This window comes from Protomyctophum bolini (assembly GCF_963924005.1).
Source record: "Protomyctophum bolini genome assembly, chromosome: 22".
NCBI lineage: Eukaryota > Metazoa > Chordata > Actinopteri > Myctophiformes > Myctophidae > Protomyctophum > Protomyctophum bolini.
This window is the reverse complement of record NC_137883.1, coordinates 12,499,056-12,525,332: the sequence shown is the minus strand read 5'-3', so window position 1 is coordinate 12,525,332 and position 26,277 is coordinate 12,499,056. Positions and strand designations below refer to the sequence as shown.

Below are 26,277 nucleotides of genomic sequence, written 5' to 3'. Positions count from 1 at the left end.
CTAATGCTCCCGTTGTGCTATTCATTCGTGATCATCAAATAATGCATTTAGTAGTCCACAATACAGCCAGAAACGATGTGAGAATATCCATTGCATGACTCAAGCGCCAATAAACCAATTATCGACCGACTACACACCTATAGTTAATCAAAAGAAGGATCCAGAAAAAGCCAATTCAGAAATGATTGTTTGAAAAGCATAAATATGTTACAGTTTGAGCGTACACAAGCACGTCTTCTAAAAACAAAAAAGGGGCTTTGTTTGGGGTCTACGAACAATGTCCACAAGAACAGTTGATTTTTCAAGTCATGCGACCGCAGTGACAAAAGAGAGTACTTAATTTAAAAAAATATATTAAAAAGAAAATCATTCATCTTTAAAGCCATTGACAGCACTATATGAAAAATGTCACCCATAGGCTCAATGTATTACACTCCTTCATATGACGATGTTGCGTGCCGAAAATCGCAAATCATATTGACACTGTCGGGCAGAAACCTTGCATCTTCATATTTGAAGATATATTTACATTTTTGTAAGATTACCCTGTTTTCCCTTGTTTGTAGTGTCATGTCAAGTAGTGAAAATAGCCGATCTATAAGCTCAAAATTTGTCGCAATGTGACACAGCTTTTTTGCTACTCTTGGAAAAGTTTGAAGAAGAATGTGGTTAAGTCTGTCTGTGGGTTCTATAAATATTTAACCAACGGAAAGAATTTGTATAAGTCTAAATAATGACTACACTGGATCCATTAGAACACATGTAGGTTATTTTTACCCATTTCCTGAAAAGTAACGGTTTTGGAGTTTCCGCCAGTGGTGGGAAGTAACTTTACTCAAGGACTGTACTTAAGTACAATATTAAGGTATGTTTTGTTTACTGGAGTATTTACACTTTTCAATACTTTTACTTCTACTCCACTACATTTCAGAGGAAAATATAGTACTTTTACTCCACTTCATTTATTTGAATAGTTTAGTTACTTAGTTACTTGTAGATTTTGATTATTATTACAAACCACACTAACCACTTAAGCCCTGCATACGTATATTTCCGGCCATCTGAAAATAGAAGATCTACAAGCATTCACAATGTGTCAGATCTGGTGTTTTCAAAATATTTGTATACATTTGAAAACTTGAAACGGGACATTCTGAATAATTGGTACTTGAAGTACATTTTGAATTCCGGACTTTTACATTATTGCAGAGTATTGCAGTATTGATACTCTATATCGCAGAATTGATACTTTTACTCAAGAAAAAAATATTTAGTACTTTTTCCACCACTGGCTGTTTCTGGCGCGCAACACCAGCATACACCAAAGTATAAACCTGTAACCAGGCTCCACACTGACTACAGCAAAAGCAAAACACATTCACTTAAGTTCCCCAATAAAAGAACATCCGGCTATTCAGTGACTGGTTGAGTGAGTTGTCACGCTAATGATCAGATTCAAGGATATTTCTCCTAGAATATTTGAATATAAACAGCATTTATTTTCCAAACAGCTTTGATTCCTCAAACTCTTAACCAACAGTACCTGTAGAAATGTGCTTGTGCTTGACAGACAAAACTAAAATGTCAGGATTTATTTTATTCTAAAATACTCTATTTTTTTATTAACCGCCTCTATGAGGTGTAATTTGCACTTCGTCTCTAAACTATAAGACCAGAAGTCTTGTTTTAAAACACCAAATCAACATATTATGTCCAAATGTACCTATATGTCTTCTAAAAAATATAGCATTTCAGTCATCACAACAAAATAATAACAGTTCTATAAATCATTTGTATCTTAAGCAAATGTTGCATCTTCCAATGCATCCAGTGAGCTGCCCCCGGGCTGTAGTTTGCCAAAAAACACTGTCAGCACACGGAGCCTTTGAACAATAACATATTCTCTCAATGTTTCATCAATGTTTCAGGTTAGTGTTGGTGACTGTTCAGAGTTTCCTGGTGCCCATTTCCTGCCAAGCATTTCCTGTCAATGTCACCGTTTCCTTCCCACCGGTTGTTTAAGACACAGTTCACTCCCAGCCGACACAATTGGCAGACTGTTTTCACGGTGATGGCCAATAAGGTGGCTAATGCTGTCAAATATGTGATCTTTTGTCCGTACCTTTAAAAGGATAAAGACATATTAATCTCTTGAAAGTATTCTTCCATTGCGACGTTGATATTTAGACCCTGGTATAGTGTATAATATATTGTATGGGTTGTACATACTGTACATGTACCGGTATGAATATGTATGAAATTAGAGGTTGAGAAGAGGTACAAATGAATACGTGTATACTGTACTGCCTACTACTTTTTCAATCAATCAATCACTCACTCACCGTGCCTTCGGGGTCCACGAGCAGCAGGTGTTTGGCCAGTCCATTGTGCATGCCCGTCAGTACGTAGGACCCCGGGTTTGTGGTACTTTTGCGAACCAGGAAGTCGCCGTCCTCCGCCAGTAGCTTCTCGGCGTTGCGGCGGCTCATCTCGCCGTGGTACCACATCTGTCCCTCCAGCTCCTCCTGGGCCCGGAAGGCAGCAGAACGCACCAGGAGAGGGCTGGAGTTGTCCACGGACGCAGCCTTATGCAGAGCCGTGGACGCGGCCTGGGAGTGGTGGGGCTGGCTCTGGGACTGCTGCTGCTGGGGATGATGGGACTGACAGTGGATGGCGTCCTCAAAGGGCTCTGGTGGGGGAGACGTTTCACCAAGAAAGGACAAATTAGTTGTTTTGAGGTCTTTAACCACATTAACCCGGCCGGCGTCCTTATTTTTGGCAATATATACTGTATATATATATATATATAAAATAATATTTATTTAGATCTGTATCTCCATTTTTGTAATTCATCATACAACAAAGAAGATACCGGAGAGAAAATGTATTCTACTTAGTGTTGTAGTTGACTCCACCTAAAGCGAGTTCAAGTCAAGACCAAGTCCAAACCTCCAATTGATTGATTGATTGAAGTATTTAACAGATTGGAGAATTACAGAACATTTTACTCAATACAAAACTATTAAGTGTGGACAACACCATAAAGCAGTAGAATATAAATTTTCGAAAAAAGTTTAAATATGGAGATATGAGGTTTCTGCATTCTGCACGACACCGACAATAATCCATTCCAAATACACAACTGAGAGTAATGTGCTGTTCTTTGAAGGTGATGCAGTGTTGAAATACTGTACATGTACGGTGTAAGGCCACAGGGGCAGCAGTGGCTCAGGAGTAGAGTGGCCGGTAGAGCAGAGGGAAGGAAACTGTGAGATTCCCAGTTCGATGCCGGGCTCCCCCAGAGTTAGTGTCGAAGTGTCTCTGAACCCCTAATTGCTCTTGATGTACAAGTTGGTGCGTTGCATGGTTTCCTCAGCCATCGGTGTATGAATGTGTGCGTGAATGGGTGAATGTAATGAACAATCTATGTTCTATGCTTTGGATAAAAGCAATATATAAAAGCACCATTTTAGTATAAACCTTGGGCAGTAGTACCCAACCCCAGCAGTGAGAGGCAGCATTGCGACAAATGAGGAATTCAAAAGAAAAGAAGAAGAAACATGCACATTCTGGCATTCCCGCTCAGTCACACAAAGAGGAACCCAAACAAAATACACACACATGAGAGAGAGACCTAGACAGACCGACTGAGAAGGAGGAAAGACAGCGAATGTTAAAAGACAGTAGGCTACTTGAAGCTGCTGGTCGGCTGAATGGGACTTGAACAACAACAACCAGATTCAAAGTGAAACTAAACTTCAGTCAACACTCAAAGGGGAGGGAGAGTGTTACCTCGACCAACTGATTTCTGGGGTATGTGGCTAAGCTTCGTGCTCAGAAACTAAATGGCTTCCTCTTTTTCAGAAGTGGATTTGTCCTGTTCTGTATGTCGTGACATATTTAAAGATCCTGTTATGCTGTCATGTAGCCACAGCTTCTGTAAAGCCTGCGTGCATGAATGGTGGAGACAGAGACCACTACTATGTCCACTTTGTAAGGAGACATCTCGGATAAACGATCCACCATGTAACCTGGCTCTGAAGAACCTGTGTGAGACCTTCTTACAGCAGAGAGCTTCAATAGGGTCTGAGGATCTCTGCAGTCTGCATGCGGAGCAACTCAACCTCTTCTGTAAGGAATGTCAACAGCCAGTGTGTTTGAAGTGTGTTGTGTGTCGAGATTCTAAACAACACACCAAACACAGTTTCAGACCCATAGATGAAGCTGCACAAGATCACAAAGAGCAAGTCCAGACATCACTGAAGTTCTTACAGGAGAAACTGAAGGCATTTAATGAAGTTAAAACAAATTACAACCTAATAGAAAATCACATCAAAGTTCAGGCCCGGAACACAGAAACGCAGCTTAAGGAACAGTTTAATAATCTTCATCAGTTCCTACGATATGAAGAGGAGGCCAAGATTGCTGCTCTGAGGGAGGAAGTGACGCAGAAGAGTCAAAAGATAAAGGAACGGGTTGATGGCCTGATTGGAGAGATGGAAACCATCTCTAACGCAATCCAAGCCGCCGAGAACCAGCTGAGAACCGGCAACCACGTCGCCTTCCTGCAGAACTGCAAGGCCACGATGGAAAGAGTCCAGATCACACTGCAGGAGCCACAGCCGACCTGGGGAGCGATGTTAGACGAGGCCAAACACCTGGGGAACCTGGCCTTCAGCGTCTGGGACAAGATGAGGGACCATGTCTCCTACACTCCTGTGATTCTGGACCCCAACACTGCCCATCCGTCACTCATCCTGTCTGATGATCTGACCAGTGTGAGAAGAAAGAGAGATGATGAACGTCGTGCAGAGATACAGCAGCTTCCTGACAACCCAGAGAGACCCAGAGAGAAGCGTGTTGTCCTGGGTTCTGAGGGCTTTAAATCAGGGATTCACAGCTTTGATGTTGAGGTGGGAGAAAATATACACTGGGGAGTAGGAGTGTCAGCACAGTGTTTCCCGAGGAAGGGAGACAGGGGAGGGCAAATTTGGGCAATAATGTTATCTGATGGTAAATACACAGCACACAGCAGGTCATCACCAGGTACACATTCAGAGGCTCTCTCAGTGATCCAGAAACCCCGGAGGATCAGAGTCCAGCTGGACTGGAACAGAGGACAAGTGTCCTTCTCTGATCTTGATGCTAACACAGACCTACACACCTTCACACACACTTTCACTGAAACACTATTTCCATTAATTTATAATGCTCATACTCTGCCTCTGAATATCTTACCAAAGAAGAACACTTAAAGTTTAGAATCCATATGATGTGGAATAGGATAGTCTACATTCACAGTAAGCGTCACCTAAAACCAGTGGGGGATAGTAACAAAGTACATTTACTTCAGTGACTTTCACTACAGCACATGTTATGCCTGATGAAGGTCCGTAGGGACCGAAACACCCTCAATAAACAATGACTCCTGTACCGAGCAGATAATCAGTGTGCGGGCGTCTCTTTCATTTGTATTATTGTGCACTGGACTACGCACCTGTTCATTCGCCTTATCTCTAGATGTGCAAAAGTCAAGTAATAAGTAACTTATGAATTTGTGGTGTGGTGGTACAGTGTAGAGTAGATCTAAACTACACATTTTGAAGTGAATTGCCTTTCTCAGAAAGCACCTATATGTGCATATACATTTTGATGCCATACAAAATGAAGAAGAAAAAGACCCTAATGCTGGATAGGGGGAGTGGGGGGCAGTGATCAAGGAGTCGCGCACTCTCACATTGGATCAATGCTTACTATAATGCCATAAGTATGGCATCTCAATGTGTATACAGTACAACTATGACAATAATTATGATGATAATAATGGTGTATTATGCATTAATGTTATTGGCTGAGGGTACTGTAAGCCTTGAGGTTTATTATTTGACTTCGAAAAACCTGTTCAGAAAATATAGTCACCACTTTCATTGAATCTCAAAACATTAACTACACTGCACGTGATTGCACGATTGGTTTGAGATATATACCCACATTACTAAAATCACACTCACTCTGGCTGTCACATGACGTCACGTCACTGCTGCCACATCATGTCATGTGGGGTTTCTCCCCAAACATTAAAAGTCCATAGACTTGGTTGTATATGACGTCATTTCTGAAAGCCAGACATTGGAGCGGCTAGCGTCCCTAAAAAAAACTAACAAAAAAACTAACCCAATGTGACGCATTGTGAGCTTGTATTCTTGTCATTTTCAAAATATTTTTATACATTTGAAAAGTACATTTTGATACCAATAATTTGTACTTTAATACTGTAATTCTAAACTTGTACTTTTATATTAAGCCTGGTTACTTGTATTTTTATATTGCAGTATCGATACTTTTACTTACCGGTAAGTATAAAATGTGAGCAGCCTACTTTTTCCACTACTGCATGTCTCTTTGGTATGACCAGCATTGTGTCCATTTGTATTGTATTTTGTATGATGTCTTTACATTTGACATTACTAAAACCAATAAAAATTGAATTTAAATTATACAATGTGTGGCTGGAATCATAGTGAGCAGTTTAATGTCTAAATGTAGACATGTGTAGCCTACATCCAGACATTTTATGAAGAATGAATTGCATAATTTAGAATACTGAACATTCATCAATATTTTTACATATATTTTACACTTTCTTTAAATTGCAAATTAGTTTTTCCACAATAACTAATTCTATATAAAAATGAGAACATATAAAACATATTTAAAGATTATATACCGGTACCTACATTAAAATGATGAATGGGAACTACAGAAATATTTCATTTGCAAATGTATCCACTAGATGGCAGTCTAAGAACACACATGAACTCATACAGTGATTCAGTTTCAATCTCTCTTGAGGGCAGACTCATCCTCTTTGGTAACAAAACTTGAATTTCCTCTTGAGCAGTTTTGATATGATTTTACAGTGTAGATTGGGGTCCCAGAGATGAAAATCATATAAAACTGGGGATCATTGATATTAGGAAGAAATATTGGTAAATTAGGCTATTGAATATGCCACTACTAGTATTAACTATTACTACTGTATATTTAGAACTCATCAGCATGTGTGTGTGTGTGTGTGTGTGTGTGTGTGTGTGTGTGTGTGTGTGTGTGTGTGTGTGTGTGTGTGTGCGCGCTCGCATGCATACGCACACATACAGTAGGTGCATGTAAGACCAAGTCATTATTATGGAATAACAGGGTACAGTAACAGCATGGTCATTAGTGTCACAGGATAAAGGCAAGCCTACGGTTGATGTAGGAATGTAAAGATGATTAAAACCTGCACACTGTATTTCTACTCTCTTCATAATGACGGGCCCACGGTATATAATTAACAAGCTAGTAATGCTACCCAGGGTGCTAGGTGGAGACAAATGCTCGAATCAATTCAGATCGTTTCAAATTGATATTTTTTTGTAATGTACAGTATTGTAGAGCTACAGAAATTATTTAGTGTAGAACAACGTTTTTGGAAATGATCCAAACAAGGGCATCTAAAACCCTACTATAAAATACATTTCTGACGGGACAGGACAGGCTCAACAGAGATTCAAAGTAAAGCTTGCCGTCTTAAGTGTTAAAGGAGTAGTTCGCCCCAAAAATGACTTATTTTCTATCATTTACACAGACCTTGAAGCCTTGAATTCATGGAGATGTGGTTTTAGTTTTTGCCACATTCCTGGGCCAGTAATATTTATGGTCATCAGCGGTCAATAGGAGACTCAGTGGACTCAGCATGAATTCAAGGCTTCGTGGGGCGTGTAACTGACTCATTCTTTGGGGTTGAACTACTCCTTTTTAAAACCAACTGACAGGACTTACTCATGTCAAACAGGTCCTTCTCAGGGCTGTCCTTGGCTGTGCCCGATGTGCCCGTGCCGTCCGTCTTCGCCGCCACACTCTCCGCCTCCGCCTGCAGTGCCAACACCTGGGCGTCGATCAGCTGCGTGTTGACGTACGTGGGCATTGCCTCGCCCGGAGGTTTCCCCTCGGGGAGACTGTAGGTATCACAGGAGCCTATACATGTTTGGAGAAACAGTCAATAAATAATTGCTTCTTTTCTACTAAATTACACACCTCATTCGCCTTGAATTCATGGATGGTTGTTCTCATTTTTCTCAGGGTTCTCTACATTTTTGTCGCATTGCTGAGCCAATGATTCGATGACCGGGTGGCTGGTCAGTAAAACAAATCCATGAATTCAACACTTCATGGGGTGTGTAATTGATAGAAAATAAGTACTTTTTTGGGTGAACTACTCCTCTAAGAGTGAGTCAAAGGCCGTCCACACACCACAAATGATAACTTCAAAGCCTGAGTTATACTTGGTTGCACATTGTGTCTGGCACCGAAAATAGACCATCTAAAAGCTGTAAAGCGCGCATAGTGATGACTATGACGATAATGATGCGAGGATCCACACGATGAACGCTAACGTTGAGTAGTTTAACTTGATGTGTTGTAAAAGCGTTCTGTAAAGTCCTGTAAATTCCCCAAAAGATCCCAACGATATCGCTCACCGCTGTTTTTTCGAAAGGATTTATAGTTAAGTTATCATTCCTGTTGTGTGCCAAGACTCCAGCCCCCTATAACTCAGTGTAACGTTCTAGAATTCAACTGATAATAATTAATAACAATACCATATTAAAATAACATTAAAATCATCTGACCCTGTTGTGCGGGTCTGCGTTCCTCTCCCCAGCTGTCTCCACAGTGTCGCCCCTGGTAATACGTTTGGTCTACAGAGCCTGTGCCCACCTACAGTAATAACACGCACGCACACACACACACACACACACACACACACACACACACACACACACACACACACACACACACACACACACACACACACACACACACACACACACACACACACACACACACACACACACACACACACACACACACACACACACACACACACACACACACACACACACACACACACACACACACACACACACACACACACACACACACACACACACACACACACACACAGCTTTGGTTGTACATTCTCAGAGTTACAAATGGATATAACATTAGGATTTTGCAAAACAAGACTGACGATCAATAACTGCCAGGTGAGAAAGCTACAGTATAATCAGTTTGTGTGCTGCAGCCTCTGCCTCAGCTCACAGCTTCACGTTGCGGCGTTCAGAGTATGGGTTTTATGGGTAAGTCTCCCATTGGCTTAAAGGCAGCCTAGAGACGAGGCAGCCAATCATGAAAAAGTGTCCACTACGGTCGCTACTACTACTAGAGGTAGTAGTGAATGTAGGCCAGGATGCTTTTCAAGCACCTGGCAAAAGAATATGCATTTTGATCCTTAATTAAAGATTTGAGTATTAACAAACTGCAGAGTCAAGTCCGAGAGAGAAAGAGAAAATGCATATTTTATCCAGTTCTTCTTCCAGAGAAGCTACATGCAATAAGTTAAGATGGTATACCTGTCCCCCATCTGTTCCTGTGTTGTGATTGGTTAGCCTGGTGTCGATGAAACCCCCTGGTGGCGGCATCTTGCCAGGAATGTTGTTGTAGTACGGGTGTTCCGATGAATCCTCCTCCTCCTCTGTCCACGGAAACTCCTCCATGTTCAATACCCTGATGAAACAACAAGGAAACTCCTCCATGTTCAATACCCTGAGGAAACAACAAGGAAACTCCTCCATGTTCAATACCCTGAGGAAACAACAAGGAAACTCCATGTTCAATACCCTGAGGAAACAACAAGGAAACTCCTCCATGTTCAATACCCTGAGGAAACAACAAGGAAACTCCTCCATGTTCAATACCCTGAGGAAACAACAAGGAAACTCCTCCATGTTCAATACCCTGAGGAAACAACAAGGAAACTCCTCCATGTTCAATACCCTGAGGAAACAACAAGGAAACTCCTCCATGTTCAATACCCTGAGGAAACAACAAGGAAACTCCTCCATGTTCAATACCCTGAGGAAACAACAAGGAAACTCCTCCATGTTCAATACCCTGATGAAACAACAAGGAAACTCCTCCATGTTCAATACCCTGAGGAAACAACAAGGAAACTCCTCCATGTTCAATACCCTGAGGAAACAACAAGGAAACTCCATGTTCAATACCCTGAGGAAACAACAAGGAAACTCCTCCATGTTCAATACCCTGAGGAAACAACAAGGAAACTCCTCCATGTTCAATATACCCTGAGGAAACAACAAGGAAACTCCTCCATGTTCAATACCCTGAGGAAACAACAAGGAAACTCCATGTTCAATACCCTGAGGAAACAACAAGGAAACTCCTCCATGTTCAATACCCTGAGGAAACAACAAGGAAACTCCTCCATGTTCAATACCCTGAGGAAACAACAAGGAAACTCCTCCATGTTCAATACCCTGAGGAAACAACAAGGAAACTCCATGTTCAATACCCTGAGGAAACAACAAGGAAACTCCTCCATGTTCAATACCCTGAGGAAACAACAAGGAAACTCCTCCATGTTCAATACCCTGAGGATACAACAAGGAAACTCCTCCATGTTCAATACCCTGAGGAAACAACAAGGAAACTCCTCCATGTTCAATACCCTGAGGAAACAACAAGGAAACTCCTCCATGTTCAATACCATGAGGATACAACAAGGAAACTCCATGTTCAATACCCTGAGGAAACAACAAGGAAACTCCTCCATGTTCAATACCCTGAGGAAACAACAAGGAAACTCCTCCATGTTCAATATACCCTGAGGAAACAACAAGGAAACTCCTCCATGTTCAATACCATGAGGAAACAACAAGGAAACTCCATGTTCAATACCCTGAGGATACAACAAGGAAACTCCTCCATGTTCAATATACCCTGAGGAAACAACAAGGAAACTCCATGTTCAATACCCTGAGGAAACAACAAGGAAACTCCTCAATGTTCAATACCCTGAGGAAACAACAAGGAAACTCCTCCATGTTCAATACCCTGAGGAAACAACAAGGAAACTCCTCCATGTTCAATACCCTGAGGAAACAACAAGGAAACTCCATGTTCAATACCCTGAGGAAACAACAAGGAAACTCCTCAATGTTCAATACCCTGAGGAAACAACAAGGAAACTCCTCCATGTTCAATACCCTGAGGAAACAACAAGGAAACTCCATGTTCAATACCCTGAGGAAACAACAAGGAAACTCCTCCATGTTCAATACCCTGAGGAAACAACAAGGAAACTCCTCCATGTTCAATACCCTGATGAAACAACAAGGAAACTCCTCCATGTTCAATACCCTGAGGAAACAACAAGGAAACTCCTCCATGTTCAATACCCTGAGGAAACAACAAGGAAACTCCTCCATGTTCAATACCCTGAGGAAACAACAAGGAAACTCCTCCATGTTCAATACCCTGATGAAACAACAAGGAAACTCCTCCATGTTCAATACCCTGAGGAAACAACAAGGAAACTCCTCCATGTTCAATACCCTGAGGAAACAACAAGGAAACTCCTCCATGTTCAATACCCTGAGGAAACAACAAGGAAACTCCTCCATGTTCAATACCCTGAGGAAACAACAAGGAAACTCCTCCATGTTCAATACCCTGATGAAACAACAAGGAAACTCCTCCATGTTCAATACCCTGAGGAAACAACAAGGAAACTCCTCCATGTTCAATACCCTGAGGAAACAACAAGGAAACTCCTCCATGTTCAATACCCTGATGAAACAACAAGGAAACTCCTCCATGTTCAATACCCTGATGAAACAACAAGGAAACTCCTCCATGTTCAATACCCTGAGGAAACAACAAGGAAACTCCTCCATGTTCAATACCCTGAGGAAACAACAAGGAAACTCCTCCATGTTCAATACCCTGAGGAAACAACAAGGAAACTCCTCCATGTTCAATACCCTGAGGAAACAACAAGGAAACTCCATGTTCAATACCCTGAGGAAACAACAAGGAAACTCCTCCATGTTCAATACCATGAGGAAACAACAAGGAAACTCCTCCATGTTCAATACCCTGAGGAAACAACAAGGAAACTCCTCCATGTTCAATACCCTGAGGAAACAACATGTCACATGCAGTACGCTCACACACACACACACACACACACACACACACACACACACACACACACACACACACAGCATGTCTAACAGTTACCTGTCATGTGTGGAGGACAGTTTAGTGGCAGGACACTGCAGGTACTGCTGGAAGCGCAGGTCGAACGCCTGACCGATGGTGCTGATGACGTCCTGGGCCAGGCCGTCCGAACACTCCAGGATGTGACACGCTGTAGGGTCAATACATGAACCCATTTAGACCTGAGACCAGATTCTACAAAAAGTCTTCCAAATCAGTTTTCTGAAGATCGTATCACTGGTGCTCAAACTTTTTCGTATCAAGGACCCACAGAATTATCTGTATTTGGCCTGGTCTGAAAACATGTTGTTCTAGGGACCCCCAGAAGACAATATTTGAGTTAAAAACGTTCACTGTGAAAGAATAATATTCAAAGATTTGCACACATTTTCAAGATTTTAGTGCCGCACTATGAGCTTGTAGATCTTGTAGATTTTTCAACAACTAATGGTTAAAAGCTATGCGGTGACACAGATGCGTCCTCAGGTCTAAATGGGTTAAAATGACACCCGCTTTGCCTGCGTGGCTCTTATGTGTCTAGTCTGTTTAGAACACAGACAGTTTGGTTCTATTTGTGTGCACTTCATATTGTTGTATTGTGGTGGTCTTTTGCCGTTTTGTTTGTGGTTTTAGTTGTCTGAGCTTACATGTTAGAGACATGTTTTCCCCCCTGCAATATATAGTTTATATTGTTAGGGACTACGAATGAAAATTTGCATCCTTGCTAACTCCTGATGTATTTACATTGAATCCTCAACTCTACTGTAGGCTATGTAGTTTTGTTGCCGTGTTCATGAATAGGTTCTGCCCCTCCTATCTCAAAATATTTGTCGGAATCTTTTGAGAGGATGGCCCCTTGAGATGCAGCATCTCAATTTAGAGGGGGTCCTATACACATAAGTAAAACATTACACAATACAAATTATACAAAATGTGTATACAAATACTCATGGGTAAAAGATTACATACAGTAAAAAGACACAATACACACACATACAGGTACAGTTAGCTTGCTCACCATCTCCCACACACACCCCCAGCCCTCAACTCATTTTAAACAAAAAAGAATGGAGAAAACAGTTAGAAAGTTAGAAATAAACATAAACTGTGATGCATGATTGTCCACATAAAGAAAGAAAGAAAGGGCTTGTATATTGGCTATTTTCTGACCGAGCGGAACATTGTACAATGAAGAAGGATTCAGGTGTTACCTCTTCTATTAACTGGGTCCTTGGCTACGTAGGCGACATAATCTGTTGTGTCCTAAAAAGACACATAAAAAAATGTCACAATAAAATAAATGTGTAATTCACGTGAATAAATGAACACACAAGTAATACATTCGCTGCAATGCACAATATTAATGTCCTGCATGAGATTTCGAAACTTGGTCTGCCCTCCACGTGAGTGGCACTGTTTCTAGCGCTGAGCTAGATAAAATACTAAGATAAAATACTACAATAGTTTTACTAGTATCAAAGAAGCTTTTAGGGGTGAAAAACGAGTATATTGCATTATTAAACATCAGTAAATACTTACAGGGTCTCCGCCGGAGGCAAAGGAGATGGACTGCATGTGATGGTTGGCTATAATCTGTCATAAACATTACAAACATTGAAGAATTATGCAATGAATGTGTCTCTTCCTCCCATATATATATATATTTTTTAAATTATATTTTTTATCCCACGATTTTGTAACCCATTTTTCACCCCTGTGTCAATCATCTACTGTGATCCTGGGCTCTACACACCCTCCGCCAACCTGGGGAGAGCAACGGACTTAACTCATGCTTCCTTCATGCTTGAGTGTCCAAGTTGCTCCTTTACACCTGACAGGGGGGAGTTTCCCTGGTTGGACGTAGCGCGTGGAAGGAACACGTTATTCCAACCAGTTCCTTTCCCCTCCATCAGGCGCCCCGGCTGGCCAGGGGGAGGCAGTTTAGAGACCAGGATTACTGCATGTTTTTGTGAGGGTACCTACCCTAGGGGACACGGGGAGAACATGCAAACTCCACACAGAAAGGCCCCTTCGCCAACCCCGCCTTCGGGTATGGGCACTGATGACGCGGAGGAGGAAACACGCCGCCAGCACCCACAGTGCCCCGAGCGGGAATCGAACCCAGGACCTTCTAGCTGTGAGGCGACAGCACTACCAACTGTGCCACCGTGCCCCCTCCTCCCATATATTTAATCCCATTGCTAGCATTCTATTGGGAAACGTTGCTGGATTTTCAAATGCTTAAATTTCTGAATTAGGGCATTGGTTCTCAGCCTGTGGGTCAGGATACCTAATGGGGTCCCTACGTGATTTTTGGGGGGTCCCCAGATGACAGTAATGTGACAATTGACTTTTAAGACATTTTGAATGCCTAAAAACCCCCAAAAAGACCTTTACTGCATCAAAAGTCATCAACAAACTATACTATAAAAACTGGCTACGTTTTCAAAGAATGAGGCAAGCTCACAAGCTCACAATGTGTCGCGGTGCGACGCATTGTGAGCTTGTAGATCGGCTATTTTCAAATGGCCAAAATGTATATAGCACTGAAGTGGTTACTGTATGTTTTGTAATAATAATCAAAATCTGCAAAGTAACTATAGTAACTAAAGTTGTCAAATAAATGTAGTGGTGTAAAAGCACAACATTTGCCTCTGAGATGTAGCGGTGTAGAAGTAAAAGTACTGGAACATTGGAAATACTCAAGTAAAGTACAGATACCTCCAAATTGTACTTAAGTACAGTATACTTAAGTAAATGTACTTAGTTATACTTTCCAGCACTGTTCTATACTGTACCTGTTTGGAGTCGGGGGTCATGAGGTTGAGACTACTGGTGGAGATGTTGAGGTTGATGGACATGCCAGCAAACTGCAGGTTGCTCTTTCCCAGGATGGTAGACAATGCTTTGGAAGGAGGCTGACAAAAAAAACAAGAGGACATATAATGATACAATTAATATAACATTATGCATTATTGTTTTTTTTAATTTGTTTTGTTGTATCTATTTTTCCTTTCTAAAAGTTATTTTGAATATTAAAAGGGCTGGCACTATAAGCTGAGGCTTCTGCCAAACACTCCCTTTTGGTCAAAAAAGAAAACCCTAAATACATTGTATAAGGTGTGTGTATTTTAAAAATGACCAATAAACTTGAACTTGAACATAATTATTGCACTTATCGCACACACGGCGGTGCAGTCTCACACACACGCACGCGCACACACACACACACACACACACACACACACACACACACAGGAAAGTAATTACAGTATACTGTATGTACATTTACAGGTTTGAGTTATTTGTACTTTACTTCACAATTTCCATTACTTTCACTTCACTACCTCTCAGATCCAAATATTGCACTTTTACTCCACTACATCTATTTGAAAGCTGTAGTTACAAATTACTTTATAGATTTAGATTGGAAATTACAAAACATACATTAACCACTTCAGCCCTATAGTATATGCATTTAGACCATTTGAAAATAGCTGATCTACAAGCTTGTAGATCTGCTATTTTATTTTTTTTAATACATTTAAACATGAAATTTCTGCATAATTACTTTTGGTAATTTAAGTACATTATGATGCCAATACTTTTGCACTTTTAGTCAAATAAATTTTCACACACACACACACACACACACACACACACACACACACACACACACACACACACACACACACACACACACACACACACACACACACACACACACACACACACACACACACACACACACACACACACACACACACACACACACACACACACACACACACACACACACACACACACACACACACACACACACACACACACACACACACACACACACACACACACACACACACACACACACACACACACACACACACACACACACACACACACACACACACACACACACACACACACACACACACACACACACACACACACACACACACACACACACACACACACACACACACACACACACACACACACACACACACACACACACACGATGCAATCCCTCGGCGGCCCAGCCTCCTGACGGCAGATATTCTGCACTACATGAGTCACTAAGTGCTGCGTTGCTCAGTGTGCAATGCATGCTGGGTTGGAGCTACGCCCACGCACATACACTTCCATACCTCCCTCCCTCTCTCTCTCTCTCTCTCTCTGCTGCTCTCTCTCTCCTCCTTTTCCATCTCCCTTCACCTAGTCTCTCTCTCTCTCTTGTGAAGCACAATTGTTCCCCGTTCTCTCTTGTCTATCGGCTTTTCTTTTTTTTAATACATTTTTGAAAACACAAATGTTGCATGCGGGTCCTCTCTAGACTTAGTAAACTGAACCCGAGTTGGCTCTGTACTTGGACCACATTTTTCCCGGTTATTTACGGCTATTGCCAAAAAATAGCAGATCTACAAGCTCACAACACGTCTGTTTTGGCTACAGATGCTCAAATCCATAATTTGCACTCCGCAACCTTATCTTAATGTCTAGCTGTATACCTTTTTCTTCCGCAGGCCTCCTTTGGTCCCTGGAATGGCTTCACACACGAGGCTGATGGCTTCCCTGGAGGGACAAGAAGACACGAGGGTGAATACCACAGTATACAGTAGTCACCATCATAAACATATAGCCACACAGCAACCTTCACAAATCCTTGTCGGTTCAGCCTTATAAATGATGTGTATACAGTATAAAGGTTGTGATTCTCAACCGTTTTAACGTGATACACAGTACATCAGGCCAGAGTCATTTGATAGCATTTATTAAATCTGGGACCCCGATCTGCACAGTACAATCCTCAGTGTTAATTAAACTTTGAGAGTGTACCATTTAGAAACAGTTACCGATCCACAAGGATTTGTTTTCTTTCCTATAACTATCAGTCTGAGCAACACTGTAAAAAGACTCAAAGTGAATATTACATTAATGAGGACAGAGCAAGTAAGTAGCCTCATGGCGTGGCCCATAGCACAGGAACCTATGTCGTGTTTCTGTAGTGTGCATCCACCCAGCCTGACATGATAGCTAGTACAGTAAGTTGCAGGGACTTATCCCCAATCCAACCCTTGATGCTGATCGAGTGCTAAGCAGTTATTTGTACCATTGACAAATAATGCACTTCCGGAAAATGTGTCTGGCTGTCGGCCGCTGTTAAAACGTATACTGTCAGGGCGGACACTCTAACCACAAGGCCACTGAGCTGACGATGAGGACACAAATACATGTTTATTTTTGTTAGTCTTTGTAGGAGGAATGAGATACATCACGAACACCAGTAAGACATTTTAGAAAGGCAATGGCATGCTCTGTCTGTCTGTCTCTCTCTGTACATCTTTAAATGTTCTGATGAATTGAAAATGGAGAACCCTGACGTAAACAAGTCTTAGAGCTTTTCGGTGTCGTACTCAAAGTAGCAGTTTTTGTATTGACTTGTGCTTTTGTTTTGAAATGTACCCATTCTACATACTGTGAAATAAACATTTCAATCAATCAATCACTCAATCTCTTTCTCTGTGGTGTAAGCCCCCCATACACAGTAAAACCCTGTTAATTAATCTATTTTTTACTCTAAGAGTGCACAAATGGAACCAAATGGACCTGTATAAGGGTCCACTTGGTTCCATTTGTGCACTTTCAGATATAAATGAACAGAAGAACAGTGTACCAATATTAAAACACTGCATGGCTCCAGCAAGCCAAGCGTAAAAGCTGACATGACATAACCCAGTTCACAGCCTCTCTGTTTCATAGCACACAGGTTGTCAATAAACTCAGATAGATAAATAAAACTCTCATATCCTATCAATTAGACTGAATATGTTGATAACTCATAATTTGACATTTTAATGTTATTAATACAGTGCTCTTCATAATATGGTTTTCTTTAACCATTTAATTAAGTTATTATACTATGAGTTGTACTAGGTAACCCTTGGAGTTACGATATAAACAACATATTCAAGCCAGCTGACAGTAGTTATATTGAGGATTTTGTTGTATGATACTTTTAAATATTATACAGCTGAGATTAAAGTCTTTGTTTTAACCTTAATGATAATGGATTCATTATTGTTAAATGGTGCATTTATAGTGGCAAACAAAGCATCTTGCAATGTGTTTTACATTCACACACGGATGTCACAGGAAACCATATCAAGCATGTCAAGGATTGTGAGCTTGTAGATCGACTATTTACCCTATTTGGAAGAAAAATAAACCTTTTGATTTGAAAGATTTCTCCAATATGACTGCAAATAATAGGAGTGGCAGGTTGAACATGGTTAATAAATAAGGCTATGGGTGTATGATAAATTATTTATCGCCCTGCATTTGTCATTGGCCTCGTTATCCAACCTTTGGGCGTGGCTGCATCTGATATGCTGGCATCCGGTTGGATAACCTTGCACAATGACAAATGCTTGGGTGATAATCTGTATGTATATTCTATGCAATATGCCATTATGTATTTTAAGGCCACTAACCATTGTGTGAGGGAAGGCATAGGTCCTATTATAGGAATATGGTTAAAACATAGGTTTTGAATAAATCACGAGAGCCAACATACCTGGTTATTTGCGACCTGGTGGTGAAATCAAGAGATCTCATTGATCGCAGGACTTCTATACAACCCAGGTACTGGAAAATACAAAGTTGAAACAAGAAAAAACATCACCATCGTAATACATTGCATTTGATTTCTGCACAAAGATAACAAAAATAGTGTTGTGAAAAGTATACTTCTTTTGTTCTGAACTCATGTCATTTTATATTGTACTTTTTATTCTTTGTCCTGAATAGGTATATTTCCGATTAAGAAGATGCGTTTAACTTTGCATGCTGTGTTCATGAATTGAGGCATTTTTCATACCATGTACTGATGTTTGACAAAACATCTGTAGGAGTAAAAATGGGCCACCTGGTGGCGCTATAACAGGCCGACCTGAAAGATTCGGGGCAGAGCTTCTGCTCTGGCATCCAGAGTGTGCACGTGTATAGTTTAGCTGCAATTAACCCAACAGTGCTGGACATTAGCTGCTCACAGACAGACGTACGGCATTCGGCCTGGTGGAGACAATGCTATAATGGCATATATACAGTATAGTGTAACATGCAACTTGAAAAATGAACAGTAGCATTCCAGATGAGGGAAGCCCTTTTTTGGTGCCAGAAATGTATATCTTTTGAGAGCTCATATAAGGGTGGAAATGGAATTTAAATCCTATAGTGCAACACTTACACACACATATATTGATTTTGATATGTGCTAATGTATTATGTCTTATGCTACATTGGTAGGGAGGGTGATAAGTGATATAAACAGTCACACCTGGCTTAACCGATTTAGGACTGAGGCAGATTCTAAAAACACCTTCTAAATCTAAAGTTTTCTGAAAAACTTAAAATGTATTCAAACATTACAAAACTGTTATGTTGCTATACTGTACATAGCAACAAGAACCGAGAATCTGAGCTACAACACACCTGTTCATCATCTGTGCATCAATGCAGGAATAAACTCCAGTGAATCAATGTTAATAGTGTTTGTATTAGATAACAGTAGCACAATTTGACCCTGTGTAGTCTGTGTAGTCAATCAGACTAGGGTTTGACTGGATTGCTGGATTACTACAATGACCATAATGCTTTGGTGCACTAGCTGCCCCTCCTTGTGGAAGGGCCATTGCCTCCCTCAAGCCCTGGCCTGAACCCTCATTGACTTTAGTGACGTCAGCTGTAAGTGCTTGAGGGTGAGAGGCTGGAAGGGCTCCAAATTGTTGTGAAAGAAATGGGACAGCACTTTGAAGAGGAGTCCACCATTCATGACACTTTGCATCACTTTATAAAAACTGTCCTTATTCACAGCCAGTGCCTACCTACATGCTTGGCCTATTTATACATGTCTATTATGTCTATTTTAGTATTTAAGCTGATCGTTTCATAAATACACTTTCCTGTGTGATAGGAGTTGTAATATTCATTATAAATTGCATTTCCATATTCTTTTACTATGCTCATTAGTCATTTCTCATCATGTTATTAAATATATAGCCTATCCTTCCATTCCGTCTCCCTTTGAGAACAGTGAGAAAGCACTATTGTGTTTGTTGACATTCTAACCGCGATACATAACTAATTTGCATACTTAAATGATTGATGTTCGGAGGATCCCCCTCATTGCCCTGGTAACGCTATGAACTGTGGGTAATTTCTTTGCCAAAGTCAGCCAAAGTCAACATCGATGCTGACTTTGGCAAAGGGCACATAAAGTAAAGCTGAGCCGATTTCAAATGGGACATCCCTCAAGCCCTCGCAGACTTCACATGAACGCGCAGCTAATAGTCAGTGAGGGCTCATTGAGTCAGCAAGGGAGTGGATTGGGATTGGGCCAACATGTAGTCCAAGAAGGAAGTAAAGTGAAACCAGTGTCTGTGACATCACAGACACTTTGAATTTGAAATACTAAAATATCAAAAAACACATAGCCTATTACACACATAACCCCAGGAAAGTGTTTCTTGTGTCATAAAACTCCTAATCATAAAAATAAGATCTGGTTGCCTCCGTGGCAAGTGGAAGCCGTGCATTTTCCATCCACCAGCCGTCTAAAAACCAGGAAGAGACTCCTGCCACTCGCGACTTTTGGCATCTTCGTGACGCTACAGTGTGCGTGCACTCATGCAGTTTCTACTTTACCACTGAAATACCATATGGCATGGCAGCGAAACTGAATTCTGTATTTAGCACTGGACAATAAAATAAGTTACACAACCAACCAACAGTAAGCAACAGTTCAGTAAGCAGAACTGTTTGGTTTGGATGTGGGACTCCATGTCTGAGGTCTTACCATAATTTTTAAAGCAGCTCTGGTTTTGTGCCGTTTCCATTATAAAAGCGCAAAAACAACTCATGACAACGATTATAGGAGATTACCTTAAATTGTAGGCTGTGGCATTTGTGTTACTTTATATAGATTTAGTAGTTTAGTTCAAAAGAGGCTTTGTCAAGACAATGATGACCGGGGGTCATTGCAATGGACATAATAATATTACCAGAAACACAAAGAGATAGCCGTGAATGACCATAACAGGTCTGTAACTAATAGTTCGACAACACTGTCGCTCCCAACATGCGTTGCCGGTTAAAAATAACCTGTGTTGGTTAAAACTCACCCGTGGCTCAATCCCAACATACGTGGCAGGTTAAAACTAACCTCTGGCTCCCAACATGCATGGCAGGTTAAAACTAATCTGTGGCTTCCTGTGAGGTTAGGTATAGGTTTTAGGTTTTGTGTAGGTTGTCGGACTAATGCCTGTCGGACTGTTACAGTACGTCGGACCAAACACATGCACACACCAAGTCTTTGTCCAGTACGGACATATTGATGACCCCTGGTAATGACCGACTGACAGATATTTATGAGGCTAAAAAGGGCAACAAGTCTGGGCAATGAGCTGCAGTAAAAAGGGAATTGACACCGTTTCAGAAAGAGTTATAGTGACAACTAGAAAAAGTGCCCTTCTGGGCACAGGTCTCCACCAGGAGGATAGGAGTGTGTGTGTTGTTAGGCAAAATGTTTAGGAGTAATATAATCGTGTGTGTGTGTGTGTGTGTGTGACACAACTTGGCCCGTTGTAGCGCCACCATGAGGCTGATTTGAAAACTGGCATTTCTTCCTCAGCCTAGTGGGAATATGCATGCACAGTTTCACCGCAATCGGACGTTGCGTTGAGTAGTTGTGGCGATTTGTACAAAACGGGTACAAAGCGGGCTACTCCTGAAAAGTTTAGAAGCCAATCAAACAAACCCGTCTTGATCACATGACTATGGAGAGCATGTGTTTACCGATTTGCGTGACATTTGGATAACATCTGAAGGAGTAATATTAGAAAATGTGTTTTACATATGTCAGCCTCCTGGTGGAGCTATAAAGAGCAGATGTGAAAAATTCCAGGCAAAGGTTTTTCCTTGGCCTCTAGGGAGTTGGCATACAAAGTTATCCACAAATCCGTGCAGTTGGAGGTAAAAACACTTTTCGGGCAGTTATAGCGCCACCATGAGGCCGAGTTGAAAATGTTCATGTGGCATTTCTTCCTCTGCCTAGTGGGAATGTGCGTGCGCAATTTCACGGAAATCACACGATGTGTTCATGATTTGCAGCATTTAGTTTGAAACTGAGCAATCAGGATGGAGTCTGAGAAATCTGAAAGACGTGTTTCGTTGAATGGCTCTAGAGAGACTGTGTACCAATTTGCGTGATGTTTGGATCTGTAGGTGTACTGTCCAAAAACTTTTTTTGCACAAAGCGACCTCCTGGTGGCGCTATAACAGGCCGTTCTGGATATTTTGGGGCAGAGGTTCATCATTGGCATCCAGGGAGTGTGTGTGCAAAATGTGGCATCGACCGGGTTAACGGTGCCGGAGATTGTGCCGGAGATTGCCGGAGATTGTCTCCACCATGCCTTCGGCCTGGTGGAGACAATAAAAGGAAACTGGAGATCACAGCAAAGATAAGTAAAGTATGACAAGACAATTGCCAATAAGAACAAATTACTTTCTGATCAGAATGCATGTGGATTTCTTTGCTATAGGACTAGGGATTGGGTCGTATTTCCATAACACTGCAACAGGAAATAAATTGGACCCATTTAGAATGTTTACGTTACGTTAGTGTGAAAAGGTCAATAGAACAATTTAACACAGCCCAAGCTCTACTGAACGCTGTTTAAACAAACTCCAGCGTCTGCATCCTGGGAAAACCTTTCGCAGAAAATAGCAGAAGTTCAGTTTTGTTAGCGTAAACAGAAGAGACACTATATAGAGCCCTGAGGGCCTCCAGTCAACAAAGTATAGAGTTTAGCTGGTTGGAGTCATACTCTTAAACGTATTCATGCTGTACAAAATTGTTTTTATGTAAATATCCTAGTAGTTTCCCTCGTATTGGTGACCTAACCTAAAAGACTATGGCACTCTTTTGTTTGTTTTGTTGCTGTGCTGTGCAAAATTAAGAGTGGACTAGACCGGAGCAGTGGTTCTCAGCCTTTTCTGGATCACTTGGAAATCTGTTGGAAAGTGTTTGCAGCCCACCCATCTGACCACTTAACGTGGCAGGCTGGCAGCCTATCAGTTACAGTAAGTGATGGGCGGATCACGTATATTTGCAGAGCATGTTGACGAATCAATTGATTGTGTTCTGGCTTGGATCAATGAAACAAACGTATTTCTATATTATTATTATTATTATTATTATTAAGGGGCCAAACCCGAAGGGACTTTGGTCCCGGCCCACAGGTTGAGAACCACCGGACTGGAGTCAGTATCCTCACAGCCTACCAGTGGGAGCCCCGGCCCACAGGTTGAGAACCACCGGACTGGAGTCAGTATCCTCACAGCCTACCAGTGGGAGCCCCGGCCCACAGGTTGAGAACCACCGGACTGGAGTCAGTATCCTCACAGCCTACCAGTGGGAGCCCCGGCCCACAGGTTGAGAACCACCGGACTGGAGTGAAGAATGGTGTCACCATCAGTCAATGCATGCCCCTTTAAAGTAATGGTGCGTGATGTGTGAGGGACAAGCACATGACGCTAATTAAAAGTGCTGTTAGCAGATTTGCACATTGAACTGGACACATAGTAGGACCACAGAGAAGCCAGAAAGCCAGTGGGGGAGCGCAGGCCATTTCCCCTTCTCACGACATGGACTTTCGACAGCTATTGACCGGATGTGTCCCAACTACACACTCTGTCCCCATGCGGTTAATGGAATGGCATCCATTAGATGCTCAGATACACACATATCCAAGTCTCTGGTTTGTTTTGCTTGTGTTTGACAGCGCTATCATCAGTGTATGTTGAATTCATGTTAATGTCTATTTCACCCTGTTGAAGACCCCTGGCCTAAATCAAGCATAATCACTCCTACACTACAGTGACTCATTGTTCATGTGGGGATTTTTGCAGATTAAGACATTGAACACAACAGGCCTGTGACGTATTTATTTACTGTCTAGCAAAATCCTTTTGTCTTTACATTTAAACTTTTTGTTTTCTTTTTCCTGGAAAAAGGAATGTCCTACTTCGTCATAAAAGAGTGTCACACAAAAGTTAGTGTCGGTTATAATAAATAATGTAGGCATATACATAATTTAACCAAAGAAAAGTTGAGCTTGTGACTAAGGAAATAACTACAATGGATCCATTGGTAACACATTTTTCTTCCCAATGTCCTGAAAAGAAACAGGTTTGGACATACAAGGTTTCCACCCAGTAGCATGTGAACAACACACCAAAATTACATAGAAGCTACTGTAAGCATCACTAAGGGTGAAATAAACACGCATACATGTCTATTCCACCATTTTAGCAAAGCTTGTAATCAAGCTCACAAAGGAAATACACAATCACATAAATAAGGAATTACATTACATAAGCTATAACTAATACAGCATCTTGAATATCAAAAGGTTCAAGAGTTTATATTGTAAAGAAAAGTCACCGCCTACAGAATCATGTGGTAGCCTATACTACTGGATTTCTGTGCTTTTGTTTTGCAAAGGCTTCTCCTCATACTGTGGTGTATGTATGGTGTTGTTTGCTTTGTGTCTTTCTACCAACGATGACCTTCTCCGTTTCCTGAATTATTCAATATGTATTTTCTGGTCTGTGCTCTTTCACTCAGCCTGCTGCTATATCCTACCTATACAGCTACGCCCACACAAGCACGCTTCCATTTGTAAATAAAAACCACTTAAACCCCTTATACGACAAATAATCAAAAATAGTGCTCTGATCTACAAGCTCACAACGTGTCAGCGATTTTCACTGTTTTTCAATGTTGCACAAATGTTGACAAATCTTGCCCACACTAAATCTTCCAGAGTTAGTGTGGTTGACGTGCATTTTTTATTAAATTGTTAAAAGTGTGATATTATCAAACATAAATATCAAACTTAACAGACGTCTACATTTCCCAACATGGAATGTGTGTATTTAATTCTGACCGTCTGACCAGAAGCAGGGAACATGAAACAAATCCCACTGAAGGGATATCACACACACACGCACACGCACACGCACACACACACACACACACACACACACACACACACACACACACACACACACACACACACACACACACACACACACACACACACACACACACACACACACACACACACACACACACACACACACACACACACACACACACACACACACACACACACACACACACACACACACACACCAAGGGCATGGCGGGAACTGCCGTTTCAAGCTATGCCGTCTATCCTTTTCTCTCCCCTCACAGTGAACTCAGCTCGAGCTCATTGAACGAAAAAGACAGAATGGAACACAGAGCCGATACCAAGACCGAATGGAAAAGACAGAATGGAACACAGAGCGAATGGAAAAGGGGCGAGAAAAGATAAAAGCAGGACAGGAGAGAAGATTTTGACAGGAGAGAAAAAAAACAAAAAACAAAAACAAATCACTGTGCCTTACCTTTACAACATATGTCATGCCCGGACCGCAGATCTTGTCACCGGAGTGGATCCACCCTCTGGAGGGTTTGATCACAAGGCCGCTACTTCCACTGGGGTTCCAGTCGTCGGCGCCGGGCTGGAGCTGCTCCTCCAGCCTGCACTTTTTGTTCATGCTGCTGAGCGACTCCAGCTGGGAGCAGGGGGTGCCCGCGGAGGCTGAGCAGCACAGAGAGCCACTCACACCAGAGCCTGCCGCTGACACACTGGATCCTCCCGGGCTGCCGGAGCCGCCCCCACCACCCCCCTGCAGCTTGGACACAGCCAGGTCCTTGACGGCGGAGGGCAGGCCCTTGATGCCCAGCAAGGCGCCCGAGTTGCTGAATTTCAGGCCGGAGACCTTATTGATGAACGTGCAGAGGGTGGTGCCTCCATCGTCCAGGTGGTCAGAGGAGCCGTGGCTGTGTGTGGCGCTGCTGGAGGAGGTGGTGGTGGTGGCGATGGTGGCAGAGGAGGAGGGGTAGCCCTCGGCCCGGTAAGGCGTCTCGGCAGCAGACTGGGGGCCGGCCGAGACCTTGGGGTTCATGGGCAGGCCGTGGAGGAGCTCATCGACGGACGTTACGGACTCATTCCTGAAGCGGTTGTATTTGGTACGGTGAAGCAT

At 42.0% G+C, this 26,277-nt stretch overlaps 2 protein-coding genes across 2 annotated transcripts; one reads left to right on the top strand and one right to left on the bottom strand.

Moving 5' to 3' along the window:
• Positions 1 to 1,736: 1,736 nt before the first annotated feature.
• shc3 (SHC (Src homology 2 domain containing) transforming protein 3) lies at positions 1,737 to 26,277 on the bottom strand (the record flags this gene model as incomplete). Its single annotated transcript, XM_080756230.1, has 12 exons — positions 1,737 to 2,122; positions 2,343 to 2,689; positions 7,822 to 8,016; positions 8,670 to 8,757; positions 9,453 to 9,606; positions 12,145 to 12,274; positions 13,335 to 13,386; positions 13,663 to 13,716; positions 14,922 to 15,041; positions 16,632 to 16,695; positions 18,698 to 18,768; positions 25,636 to 26,277. 12 exons carry the CDS (start codon positions 26,275 to 26,277, stop codon positions 1,994 to 1,996), a joined length of 2,046 nt encoding a protein of 681 aa, XP_080612356.1. The 3' UTR covers positions 1,737 to 1,993.
• On the top strand, positions 3,608 to 6,094 carry LOC308310114 (nuclear factor 7, brain-like). Its single transcript, XM_080756231.1, has one exon. The coding sequence runs from the start codon at positions 3,846 to 3,848 to the stop codon at positions 5,253 to 5,255; it is 1,410 nt and encodes a 469-aa protein (XP_080612357.1). The 5' UTR covers positions 3,608 to 3,845; the 3' UTR covers positions 5,256 to 6,094.